The sequence below is a fragment of the Crocodylus siamensis genome, chromosome 3 (assembly GCF_052110815.1).
Source record: "Crocodylus siamensis isolate JL-2025a chromosome 3, ASM5211081v1, whole genome shotgun sequence".
NCBI classification, from domain to species: Eukaryota; Metazoa; Chordata; order Crocodylia; family Crocodylidae; genus Crocodylus; species Crocodylus siamensis.
The window spans coordinates 256,885,782-256,907,900 of NC_143397.1; the positions used below are offsets into that span (position 1 = coordinate 256,885,782).

The window sequence follows — 22,119 nt, forward strand, 5'->3', positions numbered from 1 at the left end:
CACTGCAGGTGCAGCTGGGTCTCTGGAGGAAGCAAGCTTAAGTAGTTATACTTCAGGACTGAGGAACCCATGGGCTGCACCAGGCACAGCTAACATGCCATCCGAGCCCCTGCAGTAGCACGGGCAAAGAGGCATCATGATGGTGCCCATTGCAAAGCAGATCTGCTTACACCTCACTGCTGATGGGCTGCTAAGTGGAGCTTGCATCTAGACCCTGACAAGCTTGAGGATGTGTGGAGCTGAGGACTTTGGTATAGCACCAGCTTGAACCCTGAGACCTGGAGGGGCCGTGCCAGCCCCTATGGCATAGCCAAGCATTTAGGTGACCTCTTGGATGCCCATTTACAGCTGGAGCAGGTGGAAGACAAAAAAGCCACGCACTATTTACTGGGCCATACGGCCAGTAGATGTCACCCCTGCTTCATGCTGGGAGCCTCGGGTGGGTTTTTATCCCGGACGGAGAGAGAACCCCTTGCTCCCGAACCCTGGAGCCCACGTCCCCTATCACTGCCTTTTGGGATACTAATAGGAAACATCATCTGGAACAGTGCCTAATTGCCAAGCAAAATAATTGCTTGCTGTTTCCACGGTGCTTAATGAAAATGGCTTGAGATCCATTGCTGTTTCCAGGGAGTTTATTACATGACGAGACCCCACCAATGTCCTGGGCACCCATCAGCCTCCGTACGGTTGGCCCCGATGCACTGGGGCTTTGGAGGCAGGAGTGGGAACCTGGGGTCTCAGCCTAGGGTTGGGCATCCTTCCCTGCAGGTCTTGGGCTGGAAGAAGACCACATCCCTCCCCTAAATGTCCCCATCGCGAGTGCACCATATCCCTCCCCTAAATGTCCCCATCGCGAGTAGACTATTCCCCAGAGCTACAAGCGTCATGCACCTTGGGGAGCTGCCAGGCTGTCTGCACTGCTTCATGTTACTCATTAATGCACTAATTAGAGCCAAGCGTTTGTAAAATAGTTTGCATGTCTTGTCTGTTCGTCCATCCGGTCCATTCACTGTGACACAAAGGTGCTGCATTACCGCAGAAGTGCTTGTCAGCTCCTGGGGTCAGGGCTCTGTCTGACTTTTGTGTCCATGGGTCACCGAGCACTATCCAGACCTAATCTCCCCTGCCGTCCGTAGGCGCAGCAAGAGCACAGATGAGAGATGGCAATAATAACCACAGCGCCGGCAAAAGGCTATATTAGCGCCAAGTGTTCACATCATCTCATCACTGCGCCGCTGCCCCTATGCTTATCATGACTGGCATTATTTCTCTTATCCTTTCTTGTTCCTATTCTGACCGTAGGCCCCAAGCAGGCTGCAGCTCGGTTGCAATTCTGGATGAGCAAGGGCTGCAGGCAGGATTGTTTTCCGAGCACAGCAGCAGGGCCATCCTGGGACTCGGTGCTGTCTTGGCTATGTGGGTGGTTCAGAAGATGCTTTCACGTCCTGGGAAAGTGGTAGCCTCTGGGCCAGGCTTTCAGGGCAGTCCAAGGCACGACTCATGTGGCTGAGGTTACAAAAGTACTTCCCAGGAGGACAGGGGGACCGATTCCTGTGAGCTGGAGGGAAGTCCTGGCTGATAGCTGGGTTGTTCCTGACCCAAACCTTTGCATGTGCTGTTCAGTTGCTTTCCAGGCAAAACCTGCCCGTGTGAAGCCGGTGTGAACCATTGCCAATACCGGGCATGATCCCTGCAGATGCGCAGTGAGAGCCAGTGTTCTGCATGCATCTTGCTGGCTGCTCCAGGGCTATCAGATACCACTAGCTTTAGTCATCTTGACCAGCTGCACCCACATCACTCTGTAGTAGCAGCAATGAGGGCAGGGGAGCGGGAAACAGGGCTCCTGGGTTCTTCTCCCGGCTTGTTCACTGCCTGACCCTCTGTGTGCTTACCCTGTCTGTGAAATGGGGATATGGTGCTGATGAAGGCGAAGGATGTTCCTGGAGTTAAGGCACTTGCTTATTCCCTGGGAGTCCTGGGTTCAGTCACTGGTTTGCCATTGATTTCCTGCGTGACCTTGGCATGTCATTGAGTCTCTTATCTGCATAGTGTCACCGACCTGAATGCCACAGGTGATGTGAGGATAGCTGCATTTAAGAGGTGCACACATACCATGGTACTGGGTGTCCCATGAGTACCCACGCTAGGAATCCTGTTTAGGAAACAAAATAAAATTGTCTGATACTTGGAGAGAACTGCTTGCAATGCCACAGTATTTTGCACTTCCGGAAAGCCTTTTATCCAAGGAATCGGGGCTCATGGATAGAGGTGATATCTTTTATTATATCCACGAGCCCCGATTGCTTTTTTCCTTTAGACCAATAAGACTACAACCTGGATACCTTTTATCCAACGATGCTTCATGAGGGTAAAATCTGCAGCTGGAAATGAAGACACAGTAATACAGAGGTGGCTGCTCAAGGAACAAACTCTTGTGAATGTTTTGTCCAAATTTTTTTTGCTCCAAATTTTGATCAAGGAAAACCTAAATGATCTAATTTTGAAATCTGGAAGTGTTGATATGAGTTGTGGCCTTGCATTTATAATTAAATGGATGTATTTGCTTCTCACCATCAAGAGGGGGGTGTGTGTGTGTGTGTGTGAACATTTCCCCATCTTGCTTGGTACAGAGGCTGTAGATAACTTACAAGCAGATATTATGTACTAGCCCAAATCGTGCATGAGTTAAATAGCACCACAGAAGTTAAGAGTGGGAAGCAGCTCTGCCCTTATGGTAAAGGCTGGGTTTTTTTCTTATCAGTCTGTCATCTGATGTTCGAACCATTGCACTCTGAAATAACTTAAGCTACAAGGCTTCTCCCACTTCCCTAGCGAGCCTGTTTCCCAGCCTTATTCACTCGCTGTCATGCTCTAGGCTAATCATCTTTTCTCAGGCTTTTCTCCCCCATATTCCTACAGTCTCAAATATGGTCCCTCTTTATCCCTGGCATTTCAGCTGCACATATTCGTTGTCCCACCGAATAAGAATTAAACTCAGTAAGAGTTCCCGGGAAAGCCAGGCACTGTGGTCCCGATCCGGCACCTTGTCCTTATTAGGTGGTTTGAGACAGACGTTTAACCTCGGCTAGAGGAACTTGCTCTTCTGCTCAGAGTCAGACCGATCATCCTATTTGGAGTCAAAAAGGAGTTTTACCCCACCATCAGATTATTATGGGCCAAGGGGGGTTTTGCCTTCCTCTGTAGTGGGGCATAGACCTCTTCTTGGGATGTCATGTTTGTATTTTATCAAGTGCATGGGGGTGGACCCGATGATCTGTAAGGTCCCTTCCAGCCCCTAACATCTATGAAGCTATGAAACCCATGCAGCAGCAGGGCATTGGCCATTATTTTCTTCCTGCTTTACTTGTGGCAGGATAGGTAGGGTGTTATGTCCAGTGGTTGTGCCAGGGTTGATGGTAGCTTTACCAATAGGTTAGGCAATGGATTTGTATAGGATGTTTTGGATTGGGATGATCCTGCCTCTGGTGGGAGGTTGGACTAGATGACCTATGAAGGTGCCTTCCAGCTCTGTGATTCTAAATCTACATCTACAGCTATATCTACATCTATAGCTATATCTATAGCTGTCTATGCCTATATCTATATCTACATCTGCATCTGTAGCTGTATCTATATCTATATCTGTAGCTATGTCTATGTCTATGTCTATATCAACGTCTACATCTATATCTATATCTATGCCTATGTTTATGTCTGTATCTACAGCATTGCCCCTTGTTCTTTCTATGCCTATATCTAGTTCTATATTTATGTCTATGTCTATATCATTGCCCTTTGTTCTGTCTATATCTATATCTATATCTATATCTATATCTATATCTATATCTATATCTATGTCATCTATATGATTCATCACCATAAGTGATGCTTAGCTGAACTGGGTCCTCCTAGCTTCATTTCCAGAGCTAATGAGCACCATATCTCACTGAAGACAACGAGAGTGACAGCTACTCATCAGCTTTGACAGTCAAGCCACCTATCGGGGTATCTCAGTGTGGGTTTAGTAACTTTGGGTCATTGACTAATTTTGACCATTTATGCCATGTGATGCAATCGTAGAGGATGGAGCTGGAAGGGACTTCAATGTAGCACCTCGTCTGCTGTGCAGCCCCCAAGGCAGGACCAGGTATACTCTGAACCATGTGTCCAGCCCGTTCTTTAAAACTCCCCGATGGAGATTTCAGAGTCTCTGAAGGGATCTGTTCCAGTGCTTGAGCGTCCTGTCAGTTAGATAGTTTTCGCAATGTTTAATCTAATTCTCCATTGCTGTAATTTAAGCCCTGTTACTTCTTGCACTACCCCCAGTGACTCTAGAGAATGGTCTTTTACCTTCCCTTATGCCGGTGGTTCTCAACCTTTTTAGATTCAAGGCACCCCTTGGAAAATGCCAGCTTTTTGCTTTTATTCGTCCCTTGACTGTGGAGGACTAATAGAGTGTTTCTACCACTGCAACGTGCTCCAAACAATGACAGCAGGCCAGAATATCTCCCACGCTGTGGATTCCTATGTGAAATCTCTGCCTTTGTTTTGCGGCTCACAGGGAGGCGTTTGCACATCTCACAGTGATAATGTGGCACGGCGCCCTGATTGAGAATCACTGCCCTAAGTTTTCACATCTGAAGACTCGTATCATGTCTCCCTTCCCTCTTCTCCAATGTAAATAGTGTCTCAGGGGACAGGTTTGCTGGACCTCTCATCATTTCTCTTGCAGTTTTCTAATGCACAGACATCGTCATCAGCTGGCCCAAGCAGCAGCTCCCTTTTCAATGGACTAGATGATCATGTAAGGTCCTAGCCTGGGACATGCACCAAATGCCAGTAACCAAAAAAAAAAAAAAAAAAAAGTTCTTTGAACAAAATACTGACACTAAACAATGACAGCTTGGTAGTTTTTTTTTGTGACAGGACTTTTGCTATTCACCTTGTTCCAAGTGTTGACCTCAAAAAGCTGTATTTAAAACCGGGGTTGGCCAATTAAATGAGGTTTTGGCTTTCTTCTTCATCTTCATGGTCTCAGGGGGCTTTGTTGCAAGGACAGTCAGGAGCCAAGATCACAGAGAGCAGGGATAATAATAATAAATACAAAGAAGAAACCACTACACATCCTGACATTGTGATCTACCCGTTGAGTCTGTTCATTATTTCAGCCTCTGGGCTCCTCACTAATAGGAGCCACCGCTCATTTCAAAACAGCCGCAGAGCAGCAATGTGGGGGATTGGGGGGCGGGTAGTTACAAAAAAGGTCGAGTCTTTCTAATTGAGAGCCAGCCAGGCATGATTAACGTTAATGCAGCCTCAGCACTGCCTCTGACCTTTGTTAAATACTTGGATAACACAAAAGGCTTTGGGTGAAAGGGGGTGATGAGAGCAGTTGAGTGGGAAATGGTTTGTGAGATGGAGATGTTGCAGTATGAGGTCCGAAGGGAGGACAGGGGAAAGTTTGTCCTAATGATGCCTTCCCCCTTCGCAGTGCTTTTCATTCATCTCAACAGCAATTTGTAGAGATGATTGATGCCATTGCACCCATTTTATAGATGGGGGAAACTGAGGCATGATGAAAGGAAATGATGTGGCCAACATTGCCCAGCAGGTCACTGAATAGAAGACAACTTGGGAATACAACTTAGGAGTTGACAGTGGACAATAAGCTGGACAGGAGCCAGCAGTGTGCCCTTGGTGTCGAGAAGGCGACCGGCATCCTGGGCTGCATCGGTAGGAGCGTTGCCAGCAGATTGGGTAGTGATTCTTCCCTCTATTCGGCACTGGGGAGGCCACATCTGGAGTCCCGTGTCCAGCTGTGGGCCCCCCCACTAAGGAAAGGATGTGGGGAAACTGGAGACAGTCCAGCAGATGGTGATGAAAAGAGTTGTGGGACTGGGGCACAGGACGGGTGAGGAGAGGCTGAGGGAACTGGGCTGCTTTAGACTGGAGAAGAGAAAACCAAGGGGGATTGAACAGCAGCCTTCACCTCCCTGCAGGGGGGCTGCACAGAGGATGGAGCTGGACTGGTCTCAGTGGGGGCAGACAACAGGACAAGGAGCAATGGGCTCAGGCTGCAGCAAGGGAAGTTGAAGTTGGATGTTAGGAAACACTTTCTCACTAGATGGGTAGTAAACTGCTGAAAAAAGCTACCCAGAGAGGTGGTGGGATCTCCATCCTTGGGGGTTTTAAGACCCGGCTTGACAAAGCCTTGGCTGGGATGATGTAGTTGGGGCTGGTCCTGCTTAGAGCAGGGGGTTGGACTAGATGTGACCTCCTGAGGTCCCTTCACCCCCCATTTTCTGTGATTTTATTAGTTCTGAGTCCCAGTCTAGTGATCAGTCCACTAAGCAAAATTGTCTTTGGACTGCCTGGGAGGAGATACCTAAGTGATCCCTGTGCAATATTTTCGTTATTGATTTGGCTGAAACTAGAGCAGTGATTCTCAGCCTGCAGGGCCTTGAGATCCTTTCAAGGGTGTCATGCAATGTTAGCCCTCTTAGGTGTGCAAACACGATTCACACGATGAACTCAGAGGTTTCAAATAGGAATCCATAGTGTTAAAACTAGCCTTCCCTTTTGTAATCTTCCTGAGTGCCTTGCAACAGAGGGATTGCTCTTTTACTTTCCTGTAGTCAAAAAACAAGTGCGAACTAAGAGCTGGCATTTTCTGAAGAGTGTCTCGAGTCCAACGAGGGGTGCCTTGAGTGTACAAAAAGTTGAGAGCCACTGGATTGAGAGGGCACCTGTGGTCAGAATTCACAACAATCCTTACAAGCTGGAGAAATGGTCCGTAATCAAGAGGAAGAAATCTGGCAGCAGAAGTGCAAAGTACTGCAATGATCAAAGGCAAAAATATAAAAGGGCAATAACTGGCTAGGCAGTTGCACTGCAGAAAAGGACCTGGAGGTGAGTCCACAATTGGCTGCTGTTGCAGAAAAGGCAGGTCTTATCCTGAGATGGTTTACCAGGAATATCACTGAGGGCGTAATTTTCTGCTCTCCTTGCGTTTGGTTTGGCTGGACCGCTGTGTCCAGTTTTGGGTACCGCATGCCCACAGAGGGTGGATTGGACAGTATGGAGAAGAGCGAGAAAAGGTCTGGAAGTCATAAAAGGTGGAAAAATTTGGGTTTGCCTAGTTTGGAAAGGACAAGGGGAAACATGACATGTTACCTTGTCTGCCAGCTCTTATGAAGAGTAATTGTTCTTTACGTCCTCATGGTGCTAGGACAAAGAAGAGCAGCTTTGCAGCGAAGATGATATAAGGAGACGCTTTCTAGCTCAGAGTAGTGACGCTCTGTTTTTAGATGTTTGTGAGATTAGGTTAGGGAAATGTCTCCTGGGGATGGTCTAAATACGCTTCGCCTGACTCACTGCAAAGGGACAGGATTCGGTGATCTCCCTTCCAGCCCTACATTCCCATGGCTCTGTGCCACTTCACGCACTTATGGGATGATCAAAGAGGATGCTCATGGCTGCAGGTGATTACTGGATAATGTGTTGGTGTCAGCGCATCAAAACCAACGTTGAAGCATTGGGAGGGACTGCAAGGCTGAGTTGTAGATGCTCAGAGACTTTGGGAGCTCAGTCATTAAGCTGAAGGGAGGTCACTTGACAGCGATCTGTGTGGGAAGGAGAAGGGCGAGAATCGGTGATTTTGTTCCAGTGTCAAAAGGCATAACACGATCCAATGGCTGGAAGCTGCAGCTACACAGAGATAAGGTTCAGCTGTTTAATGTGACGAGGGGCACAACTTGCTGGGGCGATGGTGGGTCAGTCCAAACAGGCCGTCTTTGTAGGTCTCCTCCTCTCTGCTCAAACAGCAATGAGCTGCATGCATGGTTTCCTGGACAGAGCTGCATCGGAGGTCAGGCTGGTCCATCCTCAGGGTGCCTTAAAATCTATGGGTTTAGCAAGGGAGGATGCATTTGTTATTCAGGAACAGGATTGAGATGCACGTTAACCTGTACTTGAGCCGGTCTTCCTGTGCAATTTTGAACAGGTCACATAATCCACCTCTATTCCCTTTCCGTACCAGGAGGAAGGCAGGAGGTAACGTTGAGGACCCTGCGATGCTCAGGCACCTTGATGATGAGGGACATATAAATACCTTGGTGCTGCACGGGGCTGTAAGAACGGCGAGGTTTGTCTATGTTTCAGCCCTGACGTCTTTTGGGATGCCTGGTTCAGAAGAGCCCAGCTGCCTAGAAGCCACCAGGGCTGGATTTGGTGGGAGAGTGAATCTAAAAATGAACTGGGCAGGGACTGGAGTCGCTTGTAGACAAGTTGTCTCTTGCTCCGCCGGCTGAACTGTCGGGGAAGTCTCGTTATTTCTTGGCTGTCATTATATTGAGTTAAAGGAATTATTCTTGTGACACTGAAAAGCACGATTAGCAGCTGATGGAGGCAAAGGGCATGGGCACACGTGCACGCATGCGGGTGTCATTTTGGCTGGTTTTGTATACTGATTTAAAGTACTCTCAAAGCAGGAACAGACAGATGCGTCACTATTCCCAAGTGGCTCACACTATAAGTGTGTTTCACACCTAGACACAGGGAGTATCCTACTGGCAGGCAAGCCTTTTTGGGTATCTTTTATTAGACCAACTAAATAGTTCTTTGCAAGCTTTCGGGCACAAACACCCTTCTTCAGTATCCTACTTGCATTCAGCAAACAGCGCTTGCGACGCAGTTGCAAACAGATGAAACCTAATTCAGTGGTGAATTAAAGCTGATCTAATTTTATGCCTTATTCTTCCAAGGGTACTAGTTCTCCATTGGGTCCATTCATAATCTTCTTTTGTACACTAACATAATGCCTAAAATTACCTGTCAGACCTAAGAGCAGCTGGAGAGTAGTCAGCACATCTGGATCTGGATGTGACTAACCCAGAGGTCGGGGAACAAGTGGTCCAGTTCTGCCACTCCAGCTTATGATGGGAAGGACTAGCTATCACACTGGGTATCTTTGCATTTATTTAGTTAGTCTACAGAAGTGCCTGCCTACCCAGCCTTCAGATTAATGCGGCTAACTACCTCTCTTCTTGGATGGGTTCAGAGAGAAAAAAAATGCCACGTGTGAGCTGAGTGCAACCATCCTGAAGGCCGCTGTAGTTTAATGACTGAGACTTATGAGATAATAGGCAATTCTAGCACTAAAAGCAATTTATTGTCATTAAGCAGTCTGGATAACGGCAGATTTTCCAGTTGGATGAGGAGCTCCAAATGCTCTGGGCAAACTGCTGAAAGGCCACGAGCAGGTTGCTTTTGTGGGAGAATTCGGAGCATTTTTTGTTACCAGCGGTTTTGTATTTGGTACCACGTCGCCTGGGGGAGTTTGCACGCGGGGTTCTGGGCATTGCTCGGCTGTGACTGGGCAGCAGGAGCCATATCAGCTTGAGATAAAGGGCCAAATGTACAAATGGGTTTATGGTTGTAAGGTCAAAGGACACAGGCAGGCGAGATTCTTTGGATAGATGTGATATCTTTTATTAGTTGGAAAAAAGTTCTTGGCTGCAGATGCCACCGGCAGGCTCTGCATTGGGTTTCCTGAACCAGCTGACGGTGTCCACAGCTGACACCGCCGCTCGTCCACTGTGGTGTAAACCCCACCTGGGTCCACAGCTGCTTTGGATGCTCCTGGGTGGAGACAGTACCGCCTGCCTGCCCGGCACCACATGGGGGGAATCACTGCCCTCGATCTGCTGGCAACGCTCCTACCGATTCAGCCCAGGATGCCATTAGCCGTCCTGGCACAAGGACACACTGCTGGCTCCTGTTCAGCTTCTTGTCCCCTGTCCCCCCAGGTCCTTCTGTTCAGAGCTGTCTGCTTAAGCAGTCAGTGACAAAAAGCTCGATTAAAAGTTATGCTGAAGCCTCAGACAGCGATCGGGCTCTGTCGGTGGACTGAATGACTGTAGTTACAACTGAAGCAACTGAGGTGTTTCTGGAAGTGCTCGAAGGGTTAAAGAGCCCAACATCTGGAAGACACCAGGCTGCAGGGCCCTATGCCATCATGCACTCCCTGGTCAGAGGCAGGGGGAGAGATTCGATTAATTAAATGGAGTGAGCCTCACTTTCTATTTTTTATGGTTTTTAATGATAGCATAATGGATTACCGCGTCAAATGCAAGCCCGTTCAAACACCCTGTCATTAAGTGGAGGGCACTTTGATTGGCAATCCATTTGGACGAGGGGAGCAGTGTGTGTTTTGCTGACCGCTATGCTATGAAATTACCTTTTAATACATTAGAGCAATTATGCATTTTGCTTAACAGTGAAATCGAAAAGCTCCTCAGACGGATAAATCACCAATCTATCAAAATGGCTGCGTGGTGCCTGCCTACCCCATCCCCTCACCTCGCTTCAAATCAGCAAGGGAGAAGCAAAAAAGAGGCCTCCTAATAGCATGTGTGAAGAGTTCATTATCCCTGCTCTGGCGAAACGTGTCTGGTTACGGATATCCTATTGATCAGCCCGAGCGAGGCATCAGGGTACCTGCCATTATGTCAATAGCCTTTGATGCGCTTGAAACACAATCCATCTCCCATCAGGAAATGGAAGAGACAAGCCGGCTTATTACTGCATACCATTAAGAATGACACCGGCGCAGAAAGTGACTTTCATGGGAAAGAAAGTCTCTTTGAAGGTCAAGCGCTCTGTGCTGCGCCGGAAAAGGCCCACGTGCCCGGTGGCTGCCACCAATGTGACACTGGGGCTTCATCCGCTTCGGAGCAGGGTGTCATGCTGGATCCGATCCGATCGCATTTAGCATTGTGACCTGATGCAGACTCTGCCACGTGTCTGCTTTTGGCATTATTGCACTGTGGCAATTCAGAGCCCAGGTAACCCCGTGATGTTACGGGAGGGAGTAGCAAAGCAGTGCTTATGTCTCATCATGGGGCCTGATGCCAGGTCCGTTGAAGTTTCTGGAAAGTTGTAGTGGGTTTGGATGGGGAGTGGCTGGCTGGTCAAAACCCAAGCACTGTTTGAATGCAGCGAGGAAGGTGCAAAATTACTTACCTTCCTTCCTAGCACTGGCAGGATGCAAATTTTTATTCAGACTGAAGGCCTGAAGGGCCCATTTTTTGCCTTGTACAGCTCCAGCCACCCTGGGTGCACAAGCAATCACATAAGAGGGCAGGAAATTATGGCTTAGGGTAGGTGGTGCATTTACATTTTGGTATGGTGCACTGAAGCAAGTGAGGCTGGGATGTGGAGTGGACAGACGTGCAGTTATTCAGGGTAGCTGTTAGATGCATAGATTTCATAGATTTCATCGACATTCGGGCTGGAAGGGACCTCAAAGAGCATCAAGTCCAGCCCTGTGCCCCAGGGGCAAGAAGTTAGCTAGTGTCAGAGGACCCCAGCAAGATAAGCATCCAAGTGTTTCTCGAATGAGTCCAGAGTAGGTGCCTGCACCACATTAGAGAGGCTGTCAGAGCAGGGGTAATAGCCTGTTTGCCTTGAGCAAGGGGCTACTGCGGCACAAGCTGTGGACACAACCCATAGAGCGATGTGGTGTAGTTTTACCTCTGGTTTTTCCAGGGTTGATCCTACACAGGAATCGAGCATGTTGGAGCTAGACCAGGAACTGGAGCTGGGCTGGTCTCAGTGGGGGCAGATGACAGGACAAGGAGCAATGGGCTCAGGCTGCAGCAAGGGAAGCTGAGGTTGGATATTAGGAAACACATGCTCATGAGGAGGGTGGTGAAGCACTGGGATAGGTTACCCAAAGAGGTGGTGGGATCTCCATCCTTGGAGATGTTTAAGACCCAGGTAGACAAAGCCTTGGCTGGGATGATGTAGCTGGGGCTGGTCCTGCTTGGAGCAGGGGGTTGGACTAGATGTGACCTCCTGAGGTGCCTTCCCACCCTTGTTTTCTATGATTTGGTGATTCCAGGTTATCCCTGGCAGAGCTGTGCCTTGTGCATCATGCTTCGTTTTATGCTGGTGTAAATGTGTTGTGTGTCCAGGACGTGAGTGAGCAAAGATTTCATAGATTTCATAGACATCAGAGCTGGAAGGGACCTTGGGAGATCATCGAGTCCAGCCCCCTGCCCAAAGGGCAGGAAGTCAGCTGGGGTCATAGGATCCCAGCAAGATAAGCATCCAATTTACTCTTGAAGGTGTTCAATGTAGGTGCTTGAACCACCTCCGCTGGCAGACTGCTCCAGACCTTGGGGGCTCGGACAGGAAAGAAATTCTTCCTTATGTCCAGCCTGAAACGGTCTCGCAGGAGTCTGTGACCATTCGACCTCGTCATCCCTTGGGGCGCTCTGGTGAACAGACATTTCCCCAGATCCTGGTGGTCACCCCTGATAAACTTGTAGGTGGCCACCAGATCACCTCTGAGCCTGCGCTTTTCCAGGCTAAAGAGCCCCATGGCTCTCAGCCTGTCATCGTAAGATCTGTTTTCCTGACCTCTGATCATGCGCGTGGCTCTCCTCTGGACTCTCTCAAGCTTCTCCACATCCTTTTTGAATTGTGGAGCCCAAAACTGGACGCAGTACTCCTGCTGCGGCCTCACCAAGGCCGAGTACAAGGGGAGAATGACGTCCCGGGATTTGCTCGAGAAGCATCTATGGATGCACGCCAGCGTTTTGGTCGCTTTACTAGCCGCAGCATCGCATTGCAGGCTCATGTTCATCTTGTGGTCAATGCTGACCCCCAAGTCTCTTTCTTCTGTAGTGCTATCCAACGTAGCACTGCCGAGCCTATAAGGGTGCTGCAGGTTTTTCCTCCCAAGGTGGAGAGCCTTGCATTTTTCGGTGTTAAACACCATGAGGTTCTCGTCTGCCCGTTTGCTGAGCTTGTCCAGGTCAGCCTGGATCACCCGCCTATCTTCTGGCGTGGATGCTTTGCCCCAAAGTTTGGTGTCATCGGCGAACTTGGCCAGTCCACTCCTGACTCCAATGTCCACATCGTTAATGAAGATGTTGAACAGTATGGGTCCCAGGACAGAGCCTTGAGGGACCCCACTGGTCACAGGGCACCACAATGAGTGACTGCCATCAATCACAACCCTCTGGGTCCGACCACAGAGCCAATTTCCCAGCCAGCGGATCGTGGTGGAGCCAAGGCCACAATTGGCCAGTTTCCCCAAGAGGTGATCATGGGATACCAGATCAAAGGCTTTTTTGAAGTCAAGATATATGACATCAACCTCTTCTCCCTTGTCCAGGTGATAGGTCACCTGGTCGTAGAAGGAAATGAGATTGGTCAAACAAGACCTACCCGCAACAAACCCGTGCTGGCTATCCCTTAGGATGTTAGCCTGGGCCAGTCCCTCAAGGATGGCCTCCTTAATAAACTTTTCTAGGATCTTCCCCAGGATAGAAGTCAGGCTAATGGGCCTGTAGTTAGCCGGATCCACTCTCCTCCCTTTCTTGAAGATCGGCACCACATTGGCCTTCTTCCAGTCTTTGGGCACTACACTAGAGCGCCAGGAGCTCTCGAAGACCTGTGCCAGGGGCTGGGCTATGACGCTCACCACCTCCTTGAGTGCCCTGGGGTGCAGGTTGTCAGGGCCGGCTGACTTGAAGGTATCCAGCTTCTCAAGGTGTTCCTTCACGAGGTCAGCATTGATGGGGGGCAGGGGATCCCCCTCACCCAGATTTCCCTGTCCCATAGCAGGCATGGGCATCCCGTGTGACTGATGAAAGACTGACGCAAAGTACCTATTTAATAGGTTGGCTTTTTCCTGGGCGTCAGTTGTCAGTTGCCCCATCTGGTTCAGCAGGGGTCCAACGTTGCCCTTGCTTTTCCTAAGGATGGGAAGACCGACTTAGGTCAGCTGCTGGTGTGAGTGAGAGCTAAGAGGAGGCCTGGCTATCCCTCTACAAACATGCAGAGGAGGTTGAGGAGGGTACCTGGCTATGGTACAGGGCTGGCGTTGATGTGAGAGTGGGGGGGATTAAGGATCCCATTGCTTGGCTATTGGTGGCTAGTGGTGTCTGCCAGACTATGGAGGAACTGGGCAGTCCCTGAAGACTTAAGGTGCAGTCTCCTAGTGCATAGTGCTGTAGGCACTAGTGCCTAAGGCTCTGGATAAAAATAACAGGGTCCAAGGCCCAGCTGAGCCTCCTTGGCCCATCAGGTACCAGGGGTCCAGGCTGAAGCCAGATGTGATACCAGCCAAATCAGTCCATGGGCACTGTTGGCAATCCCCCATGGTGGCAGATGGGCTGCAAAGGCCTGGTCCAGGATCTAGGGATTTGGGGATTGGTTCTTCACCTTGCCACAGACTCCCTGGGTAACCTCGGCCAAGTCATGCTCTCCATCCCTGGTGGTGATGCAGATGGAGGGTAGCCCAGTGTCTTTCCTCCCCTGCTTTGCCTGTTGTGCCTGTCTGGATTGCAGGTTACTTGGGTCAGGTCTGTCTCTCCCTGTGTGCATTTAACCCTGTTCTTGGCTGGGAGGGATAGGCATGGCCAAAACGTTGGTAACAGGAGGGAGCAATCCTGCATTGCCTTGAGGCAGGGTGATGCAGGCATCGCTCACTCCTCGATCCCTGCAGCTCCATGAAAAGCAAAATTCATTTCCCTGTTTCTATTAAGGAAGTCATCCAAATTAAGTAGCCCAGAGCCTTACTGCTGCCTCTGAGCTTAGCCCAGGCCCTGAGCCTCATCCTAGCTGGCGCCAGCCCGACCCATAGCACAACCTGTAATTAGAGAGAGAGCAGCTGGATAGACCACGGCATGGGAACAGGCACCTTGCTAATGAAGGCTGACCCCTTTTTGTGTCTCTGGAGGGGCCCTGGGGGTGGGTGGACTGGCTTGGAGGGATGAGTCTGCATCCCCAGCTGTTTGTAGCATCCGGGTTTGAAGCTGCTCATGCAGCTGCCTGGTCTCTGTCTTTGCTAAATGCACCAAGCAGGAAGCAAACCTCCTACCAGGGGCCATTTCAGGTTCTTCATTGCCTCCCGTGCGTGCATGCTTTTGCATACCACGTTATTAAATCCGCAGCAGGTCTGAGCCTGTCCCACCGATCTGAGCCGGCGACCGCCTCCAGCACTGAAGGGCAGTGAAGCTGCTCTGAATTCATGCCCAATGCTGCCCCCGCCCCCTCGACCCGATCTCGAGCCCTGGTTTTTTGGCAGATCTGAGAGAAGGCAGCCTCATGGGTGACTATGGAGCTCATCTCCGATTTGGGTTGGTGGGACATGGGTAGAGCATGCTTTCCCAAAACTGCCTGCCAATGCTGCATAGACAAGCCTCACAGGAAGCCATGCGTCTTCCAAAACTCAGCTTCCAAACTCATCCCCATGTTGCTGGGCTCCTGCAAGAGTCCCTGGCTGGGCCTCTATGGCCCATATTACACTGGAGGTCAGTGCAGCACATTATAGCAGTTTGAAAATCATAGGAAATGAGGGTTGGAGATCCCATGATCCCCCTGCTCAAAGCAGGACCAGCCCCAACTTGATCATCTCAGAGAAGGGTTTTCTTAGGTGGGTCTTCAAAACCTCTAAGGATGGAGCCCACCACCTCTCTGGGTAGCCTGTTCCAATGCTTTGCTGCTGTCGTGGTGAAAAAAGTTTTTCCTAATATCTAACCTCAACTTCCCTTGCTGCAGCTGGAGCCCATTGCTCCTTGTCCTGTCGTCTGCCCCCACTGGGAACAGCCCAGCTCCAGCCTCTTTCCCTTCAGGCCTTGCACTGTACAGATGTAGCTCCAAGTCCAGGGATTTCTGCTCATTTTCCTGCTGAGACTAAGGCAGGACAGGATCAGGGACACTGAACTGCAGCCTTGTGTTTAGCAGGGATAACCCTCCAAAGCAATGGTTCTCAATCTTTTATAGACTCAAGGCCCCCTTGAAAAAAGTGAATTCTTGGTGTTCACTCCTCCTTCGACTATGGAAAAATGCTGAGATATTTTTTTCTGTTGCAAAGAACTCATTAAGCAGGGCAGAATGGATTGGATACTCTGGATTTCTATTGAAACCTCTGGTTTTACCTTGGGATGTGTGTGCGAGTGTTTGCACACCTCACAGTGCTAATATTGCATGGCACTCTGTGGCACATAAAAGGATCTCGGGGCACCCCTGGGTGCTGCAGCACCCTGGCTGATAATCACTCCTTCAAAGGCTATTTTAATAGCAGCCTTCACCTCCCTGCAGGGGGGTTGCAAAGAGGACGGAGCTGGACTGGTCTCAGTGGTGGCAGGTGGCAGGACAAGGAGCAATGGGCTCAGGCTGCAGCAAGGGAAGTTGAGTTGCAGCAAGGGAAGCTGGATATTAAGAAAAAACTCTCTCACTAGGAGGGTAGTAAAGCACTGAAACGGGCTACCCAGAGAGGTGGTGCAGTCTTCATCCTTGGAGGTTTTTAAGACCTGGGTAGGCAAAGCCTTGGCTGGGATGATGTAGTTGGGGCAGGGGGTTGGACTGGATGTGACCTCTGGAGGTCCCTTCAGACCCTCATTTTCTATGATTTTAAGGACAAGTTTGTAGGATACCAGTATTGGTCTGGGTAGCTTGCCTTCAGCACACAACCAGAGTGCTTTGCACTGAGTGCATTCCCGGAGAGGCAATGGGCTCCCTCCCCTGAAACCAGGGCAGTGTGGCATGCCATCCAGTGCTGTCTGTTGAACTGGGGGTACAGCAGGTTGTAGCACGTTGAGAAGGGATGGGGCACAACTGACAAGTCCACAAAGGGCTGTGAAACACAACAGTCCTGTTCCGGGAGGGTCTGACAGTGGGTGGGTCACACTGCCCCATCCTTAGATGGTCCCTACAGCATCTGCTGCTTGACTCTGTTGGAGAAAAGACAAGGATGAGGACGACCCAGTTCTTATGGCAGAGGGTAAGTCAGTATTGTGGGATGCTCAAGGGGTCCCAGGGCTGATTTTGGGGACAGAAGTGTTTGCCTGTGAACAGGTGGGTAGGTGGCGAATACATTGCAGAAGAAATGGCAGCTCAGCATATTGGAGGGGGGTGGGGGGTGGGGATGGACAACAAGGGGTCCCTCTTGTAACTGTTCCAGTTGCTTGTGTGTGCATGCATGTGTGCACATGTGTATGAAGAGAGACAGTGCTTTTGAAGCAGCGTACACTTGTGCTGTTTCTCTGGCATTTGATAACACACCCCTTTTGATGCAAGAGGAAGGATTGCTGCAGCGGAGATTCTCCGTACCAGGGTCTGGGGGCACAATGAGTTTACACTAGTGTAATAGATGCAGGTGTTTTACACTCATCTGAATCGTATGCTGTTCCAGAGCAGACAGGTAATCGCCTCTCTCAGGCAACAGCTGCTCTTATAGCACCTCATCAGTTGGTACAAGCAGAGCAAACAAAGTTATCCTGGGATAAGCTGTGGGCACACGACACCTATACCAGAATAGATGGAGGTTTTTCCTTGCTTCTCTCAGGGGTATTTCTACTCTGGATTGCAGTGAGTTGCATTGGGTAGGTCTGTAAATTGTGCATGTGCTCACTTTTGTGTTGCTATAATAGGTCGTGCTTTCAGAGCCTGAGATTTCTACCCTGAATTGCAGTGAGTTGCACTGGTGTAGGTCTGTAAATTGTGCGTCTGCTCACTTTTATGTCGCTATAATATGTTGTGTGTCCAGAGCTTGAGATATCTGCCCTGAATTGCAGTGCGTTACATCGGTTTAGGTCTGTACGTTGTGCATCTGCTCACTCTTATGTTGCTATTGTGTGTTCAGAGCCTGAGATTTCTACTCTGGATTGCAATGAGTTACACCGGTGTAGGTCTGTAAGTTGTGTGTCTGCCTACTTTTATGTCGCTATAATGTCATGCATTCAGAGCCTGAGAAAAGGATAAAAGAAATGGGTGGCCAGAAGTGGGGTAAGGACTCCACGGGGACTGCTGGTAGAACTGGGGGTGCACTCCTCACGTTAACGAAAGCAAGGGAGTTGCCATCCCATCCCTGTGCTACAACACCCGGTCTATCCCTGCTCGTATAAAAGGCCCCTTTAGCCTCAGGTTTTGCAGTGGGAGGCTACCCGGTGGGCATCGGGGCCTCTGCATGCACCATCTGCTCTGGCCCTGGTTCTTCCCCGCCGCCCGGGCCGGTCGAAGCTGACGGGGCTTTTCCGGTTTTGCTCAGGTGGTTGGAACGCGTGGTCCACGTGGGGAGACTGCACCAAGGACTGCGGGGGAGGTCTCCAAACGCGCACGCGGACCTGCAAGTCCCTTCCTGACAAAAGCCTCGTCTGCGAGGGAGTCCTGGAGGAAGGAAGACTGTGCAATAGAAAGGCATGCAATAGTAAGTGGGGACATGTGCCAGGGCACGCGTGTGAGGGATCGGGGCTTCCTGGGAGTTATGGTGCTGTAGCCCCAGGGCAGTAGATAAAAAAGGTGCGTTCAACGCGGGGCTGAATTTTTCAAGGGCTGCATCTGAGCATCTGCATGTGTGATAGCACCACGCAAAGGGGTTGCTGGCGCATTGCTCGGCCCTAACCCACTCTCAGATGCACCCTTTGGAAAAGGCAGAGCTTGCCGTGGGGCTGATCCGTTCGAAGAGGGGAGTCTTGGATCCAAGGGCACCACAGATTGAAGACTGGAATGAGACCCCCATTCCCTTCCTTGCCATTGGGATGATATAATCTGCAAGGGCCGTAGTACTCCAGCTAAGATACCCAGCGTGGGGATACAGCCTGCATCTAGGGGTTGTCTCTTCTTGACCAAGTTGTTGTTGTGGGCATCCACTGTTCCCTGACTCAGATTCCCCGTCTGCAGAGCTATTTCCTCCTCCTCTGTAAAGTGCTTTGAGATCTGTGGATTAGGAAGATGCTAAGGAAGACTAATGAGCATGGCAAGGTCTGGGCTGTAGTTTGGATAGCAGCGTTTTTAGGAGAGTGGATAGCTTCTGGAGCCTTTCCACCCCACGCACCCCCTTAGTATCCCCCTTGCTGCAGAGAGCAGAGGACAGTCGGTCAGTGCCGGGCACCAGAGAGGTACGGATGATTCAAGCCTGTGTTTTCAGGCATTTCCATTTCAAGCACTTCCTTTGCATTACCAAAATGGAGAAGGGGGGTGGAAAAAAACCCTCCAGCCTGGCTAATGCAAGCAAATGCCTCTGATTATAATTATTCCCTTCCTTTTTGTTTCAAATTAGCAGTGAAGTATGTTTGATTAAGTCCTCTAACTAGGCAAAGTTCAACAGTCTTCAAAGGCGGGGAAGTGGACTCGCTGACAAAGGAGAAGTTCAAATGGAAGGACAGAAATGGATTCCTCTAATAAGGGCTAAAATGACTTCATGCATTTTTTACCAGTTCCATAAAGTGAAATCACACCACAATTAGGCTTTTCCTCCCCTTCATTAAGGCACTTTGCTGCATATTAGATTTCATCATCTCCACTCCCGGCAGTTGATTTGTCACCAAGGTCCTGCTTCAGCTTGCAACATTTGGTCAATAAGTCCCTCTGCTGCTGCTAATGGCGGGAGCCCGGGTGGAAGAGAGTTAGCACAACAGCTGTGAGCTCGGGGCTTGGGACCTTGGCTCTCAACATCTGGTTTGTCACTGCCTGAGCTAAAGAACCAGCTTAACATTAGCAGAGAAATCATAGGGAAATCATAGAGAAGCAGGGCCTCCAGGAAGGGAAGGGACCTCCAGAGGTCATCTAGTCCAACCCCTGCCTGAGGAGGGATCCTAGAATCACAGAAAATGAGGGTTGAAGGGAGCTCAGGAGGTCACATCTAGTCCAACCCCCTGCTCCAAGCAGGACTAGCCCCAACTACATCATCCCAGCCACGGCTTTGTCCAACCGGGTCTTCAAAATCTCCAAGGATGGAGACTCCACCACCTCTCTGGGTAATGTCTTCCAGTGTTTTATTACTTTTCAGGAAGTGTTTTTTTAATATCCAGCCTCAACTTCCCTTGCTGCAGCTTGAGCCCATTGCTCCTTGTCCTGTCGTCTGCCCCCACTGAGACCAGCCCAGCGCCATCCTCTTTGCAGCCCCCCTGCAGGGAGGTGAAGGCTGCTGTTCAATCCCCCTCGGTCTTCTTTTCTGCAGTCTAAATTAGCCCATTTCCCTCAGCCTCTTCTCACCAATCCTGTCCCCCAGCCCCACAACCATTTTTGTTGCCCTTCACTGGACTGTCTCCAACCTGTGCACATCCTTTCTGTAGTGGGGAGCCCACAGCTGGACACAGGACTCCAGATGTGGCTTCCCCAGTGCTGAATAGAGGGGAAGAATCACTGCCCTCGATCTGCCGGCAACGCTCCTGCCGATGCAGCCCAGGATGCCGGTCGCCTGCTTGGCACCACGGGCACACTGCTGGCTCCTGTCCAGCTTCTTGTCCCCTGTCCGCCCAGCTCCTTTTCTGCAGAGCTGCTGCCCAGCCCGTCACCCCCCAGTCTGCACCAGTGCAGGGGATTGCTCCCTCCCCAGTGCAGGACTTTGCACTTGTCCTTGTTGAACCTCCTGAGATTTCTTTAGATCCAATACTCCAATCTATTGAGGTCTCTCTGAATCCTAGCCCTACCCCCCATCATATTTACTATCCCCCACCCTTCCACCATCCCTTTCCAAACCGTCCCGTACATATCCATATTCTAAATTCTTTGGAAAACTGCCATCGACCCTGACAACACAGCAGCTGACTTGTAAACACTGATAGGTGGGTTCACTCCCTAAAGAAGGGGCAGAGCTAAGCTGCATTAACACGAATCACATAGCCATGATGTTGAATGGGGTGAGGTGGCCCTGAGCTAAGATGCTGACAGACCATTGATACCAGGGCGCTGGATGCTGGTCGTACTGGTGCAGAATAAGTGGTGTTAGCCACAGCAGAAGTCCTAGTGAGCACTCATTTCCCTTGGCTCTGTGCAGCAGAAAGAGAGAGGCAGTTTTTTGCTCAAAACATAGGTTAGGAGGCTAGTTTCTATATTCCCAGCACTGCCACTGACTTCCAGGGTCTCAGGCAACTTGGATTCCTTTGCTGTGCATGGGTGAGATGTGACCCATCCTGCTACTGTCTGCACGGAGGCAGTTAGGAAAATTAACCCGAATTACCTGCAGCAGTGGATTTAAAACAAATTTGCCAAGTTGCCTTGACTCCCCATGTGACCTCTCTTATTCTGAGTTAACGTGGCCCGAATGATGCAAAGTTAGTGGACTCTGAATTGAGAGCACCCTAATTCGGAATAAAAGGGTCTGCACCATGGCAAATCCACTTTAAAGGTTAATTGAGAAGTACTCAACTGATTTTCCAGTGTTGACCAGGCTTGTGGCTAGTGAAGCATCCTTCAGGAGTGCGGGCCCATTTTTTGAGAGCCCTGATTGCAGCAAACATGAAGCAATGCAGAGCCCCTTTGCTCAGGTCCGTCCACTCTTCCCCCCGTGGCATCCTGACTCCTCCATCCAAGACCCTTCTAACCATCTTCGAGCATTTGTGCCCGGGGCCACACATCCTCCGTGTATTTTTAGTGACTCCTTCCCGTCTATTCTGCAAACGTAAAGATGACCTGAAGAAAGGGCTTTTAACATATTCTGTGCATGCTCTTTTTGCGGCTTTATGCCACACACAAATGGCCTGAAAGAGGGTCAGCTTTAAATCCTCCCTGCCTGTGTGATTTCTTCTTTAAATATAAATATATATATTGGGATCTCAAGCGTGTCAGTTCAAATCTGCCTTTGTTTTCCTGGACTGCTTCCCAGCCATGGCAGAGCGCGCTATTGTGAGCTCTTCCCGGGCTTTTGCTAGGTGTCAGAGCCACATAAATGCTCCTTCTCCAAAGCAGCTTTTTGAAGGAAGTGACTGCAAAACCTTTTCTGCTCAGAGTTGCTCAAGGTTTAAGCTCGTCTCTGTTCTCACTTCATTAGTTCTCCAGCTACCACGGAGGAGACGAGACCTGAATTTCTAACACAAAGAATGAAAAGGAAAAAAACCCCAAACCCTCTCCACTTGACCGCCAGGCCTTCTGCACGCACTGCAAAGTAGCCATGCAAAAGGAAAGGACAGGGATGCAGCCTAGAAACTTATTCCATCTCCAAAAACAAACCAACCAAAGATTAAACTGCCCAGGTAAAGGAGGTGGGCTAAGAGTAGAGCAGAGATCTTCACAGCCTCTGGGAGGAAATGCTCACCCTCTTCTGCTCCAGCTTTCCCTCCCTGACGTCCTTCAAAGTGGCCTTGAAGAGCTGGACCTGAG

General features: G+C 49.9%; 1 protein-coding gene across 8 annotated transcripts in view; it reads left to right on the plus strand.

Moving 5' to 3' along the window:
- ADGRB1 (adhesion G protein-coupled receptor B1) overlaps positions 1 to 22,119 on the plus strand; it is a 320,747-nt gene that overhangs the window by 118,723 nt on the left and 179,905 nt on the right. For 5 of the 8 annotated variants that reach the window (XM_090040749.1, XM_090040747.1, XM_090040750.1 and 2 more), the window contains exon 3: positions 18,068 to 18,226. The exons of the other annotated variants lie outside the window; for them this stretch is intronic. In XM_090040749.1, coding sequence (XP_089896875.1) covers positions 18,068 to 18,226 — 159 coding nt within the window. The remainder of the gene's footprint in view (positions 1 to 18,067; positions 18,227 to 22,119) is intronic. 8 annotated transcript variants of the gene reach the window in all.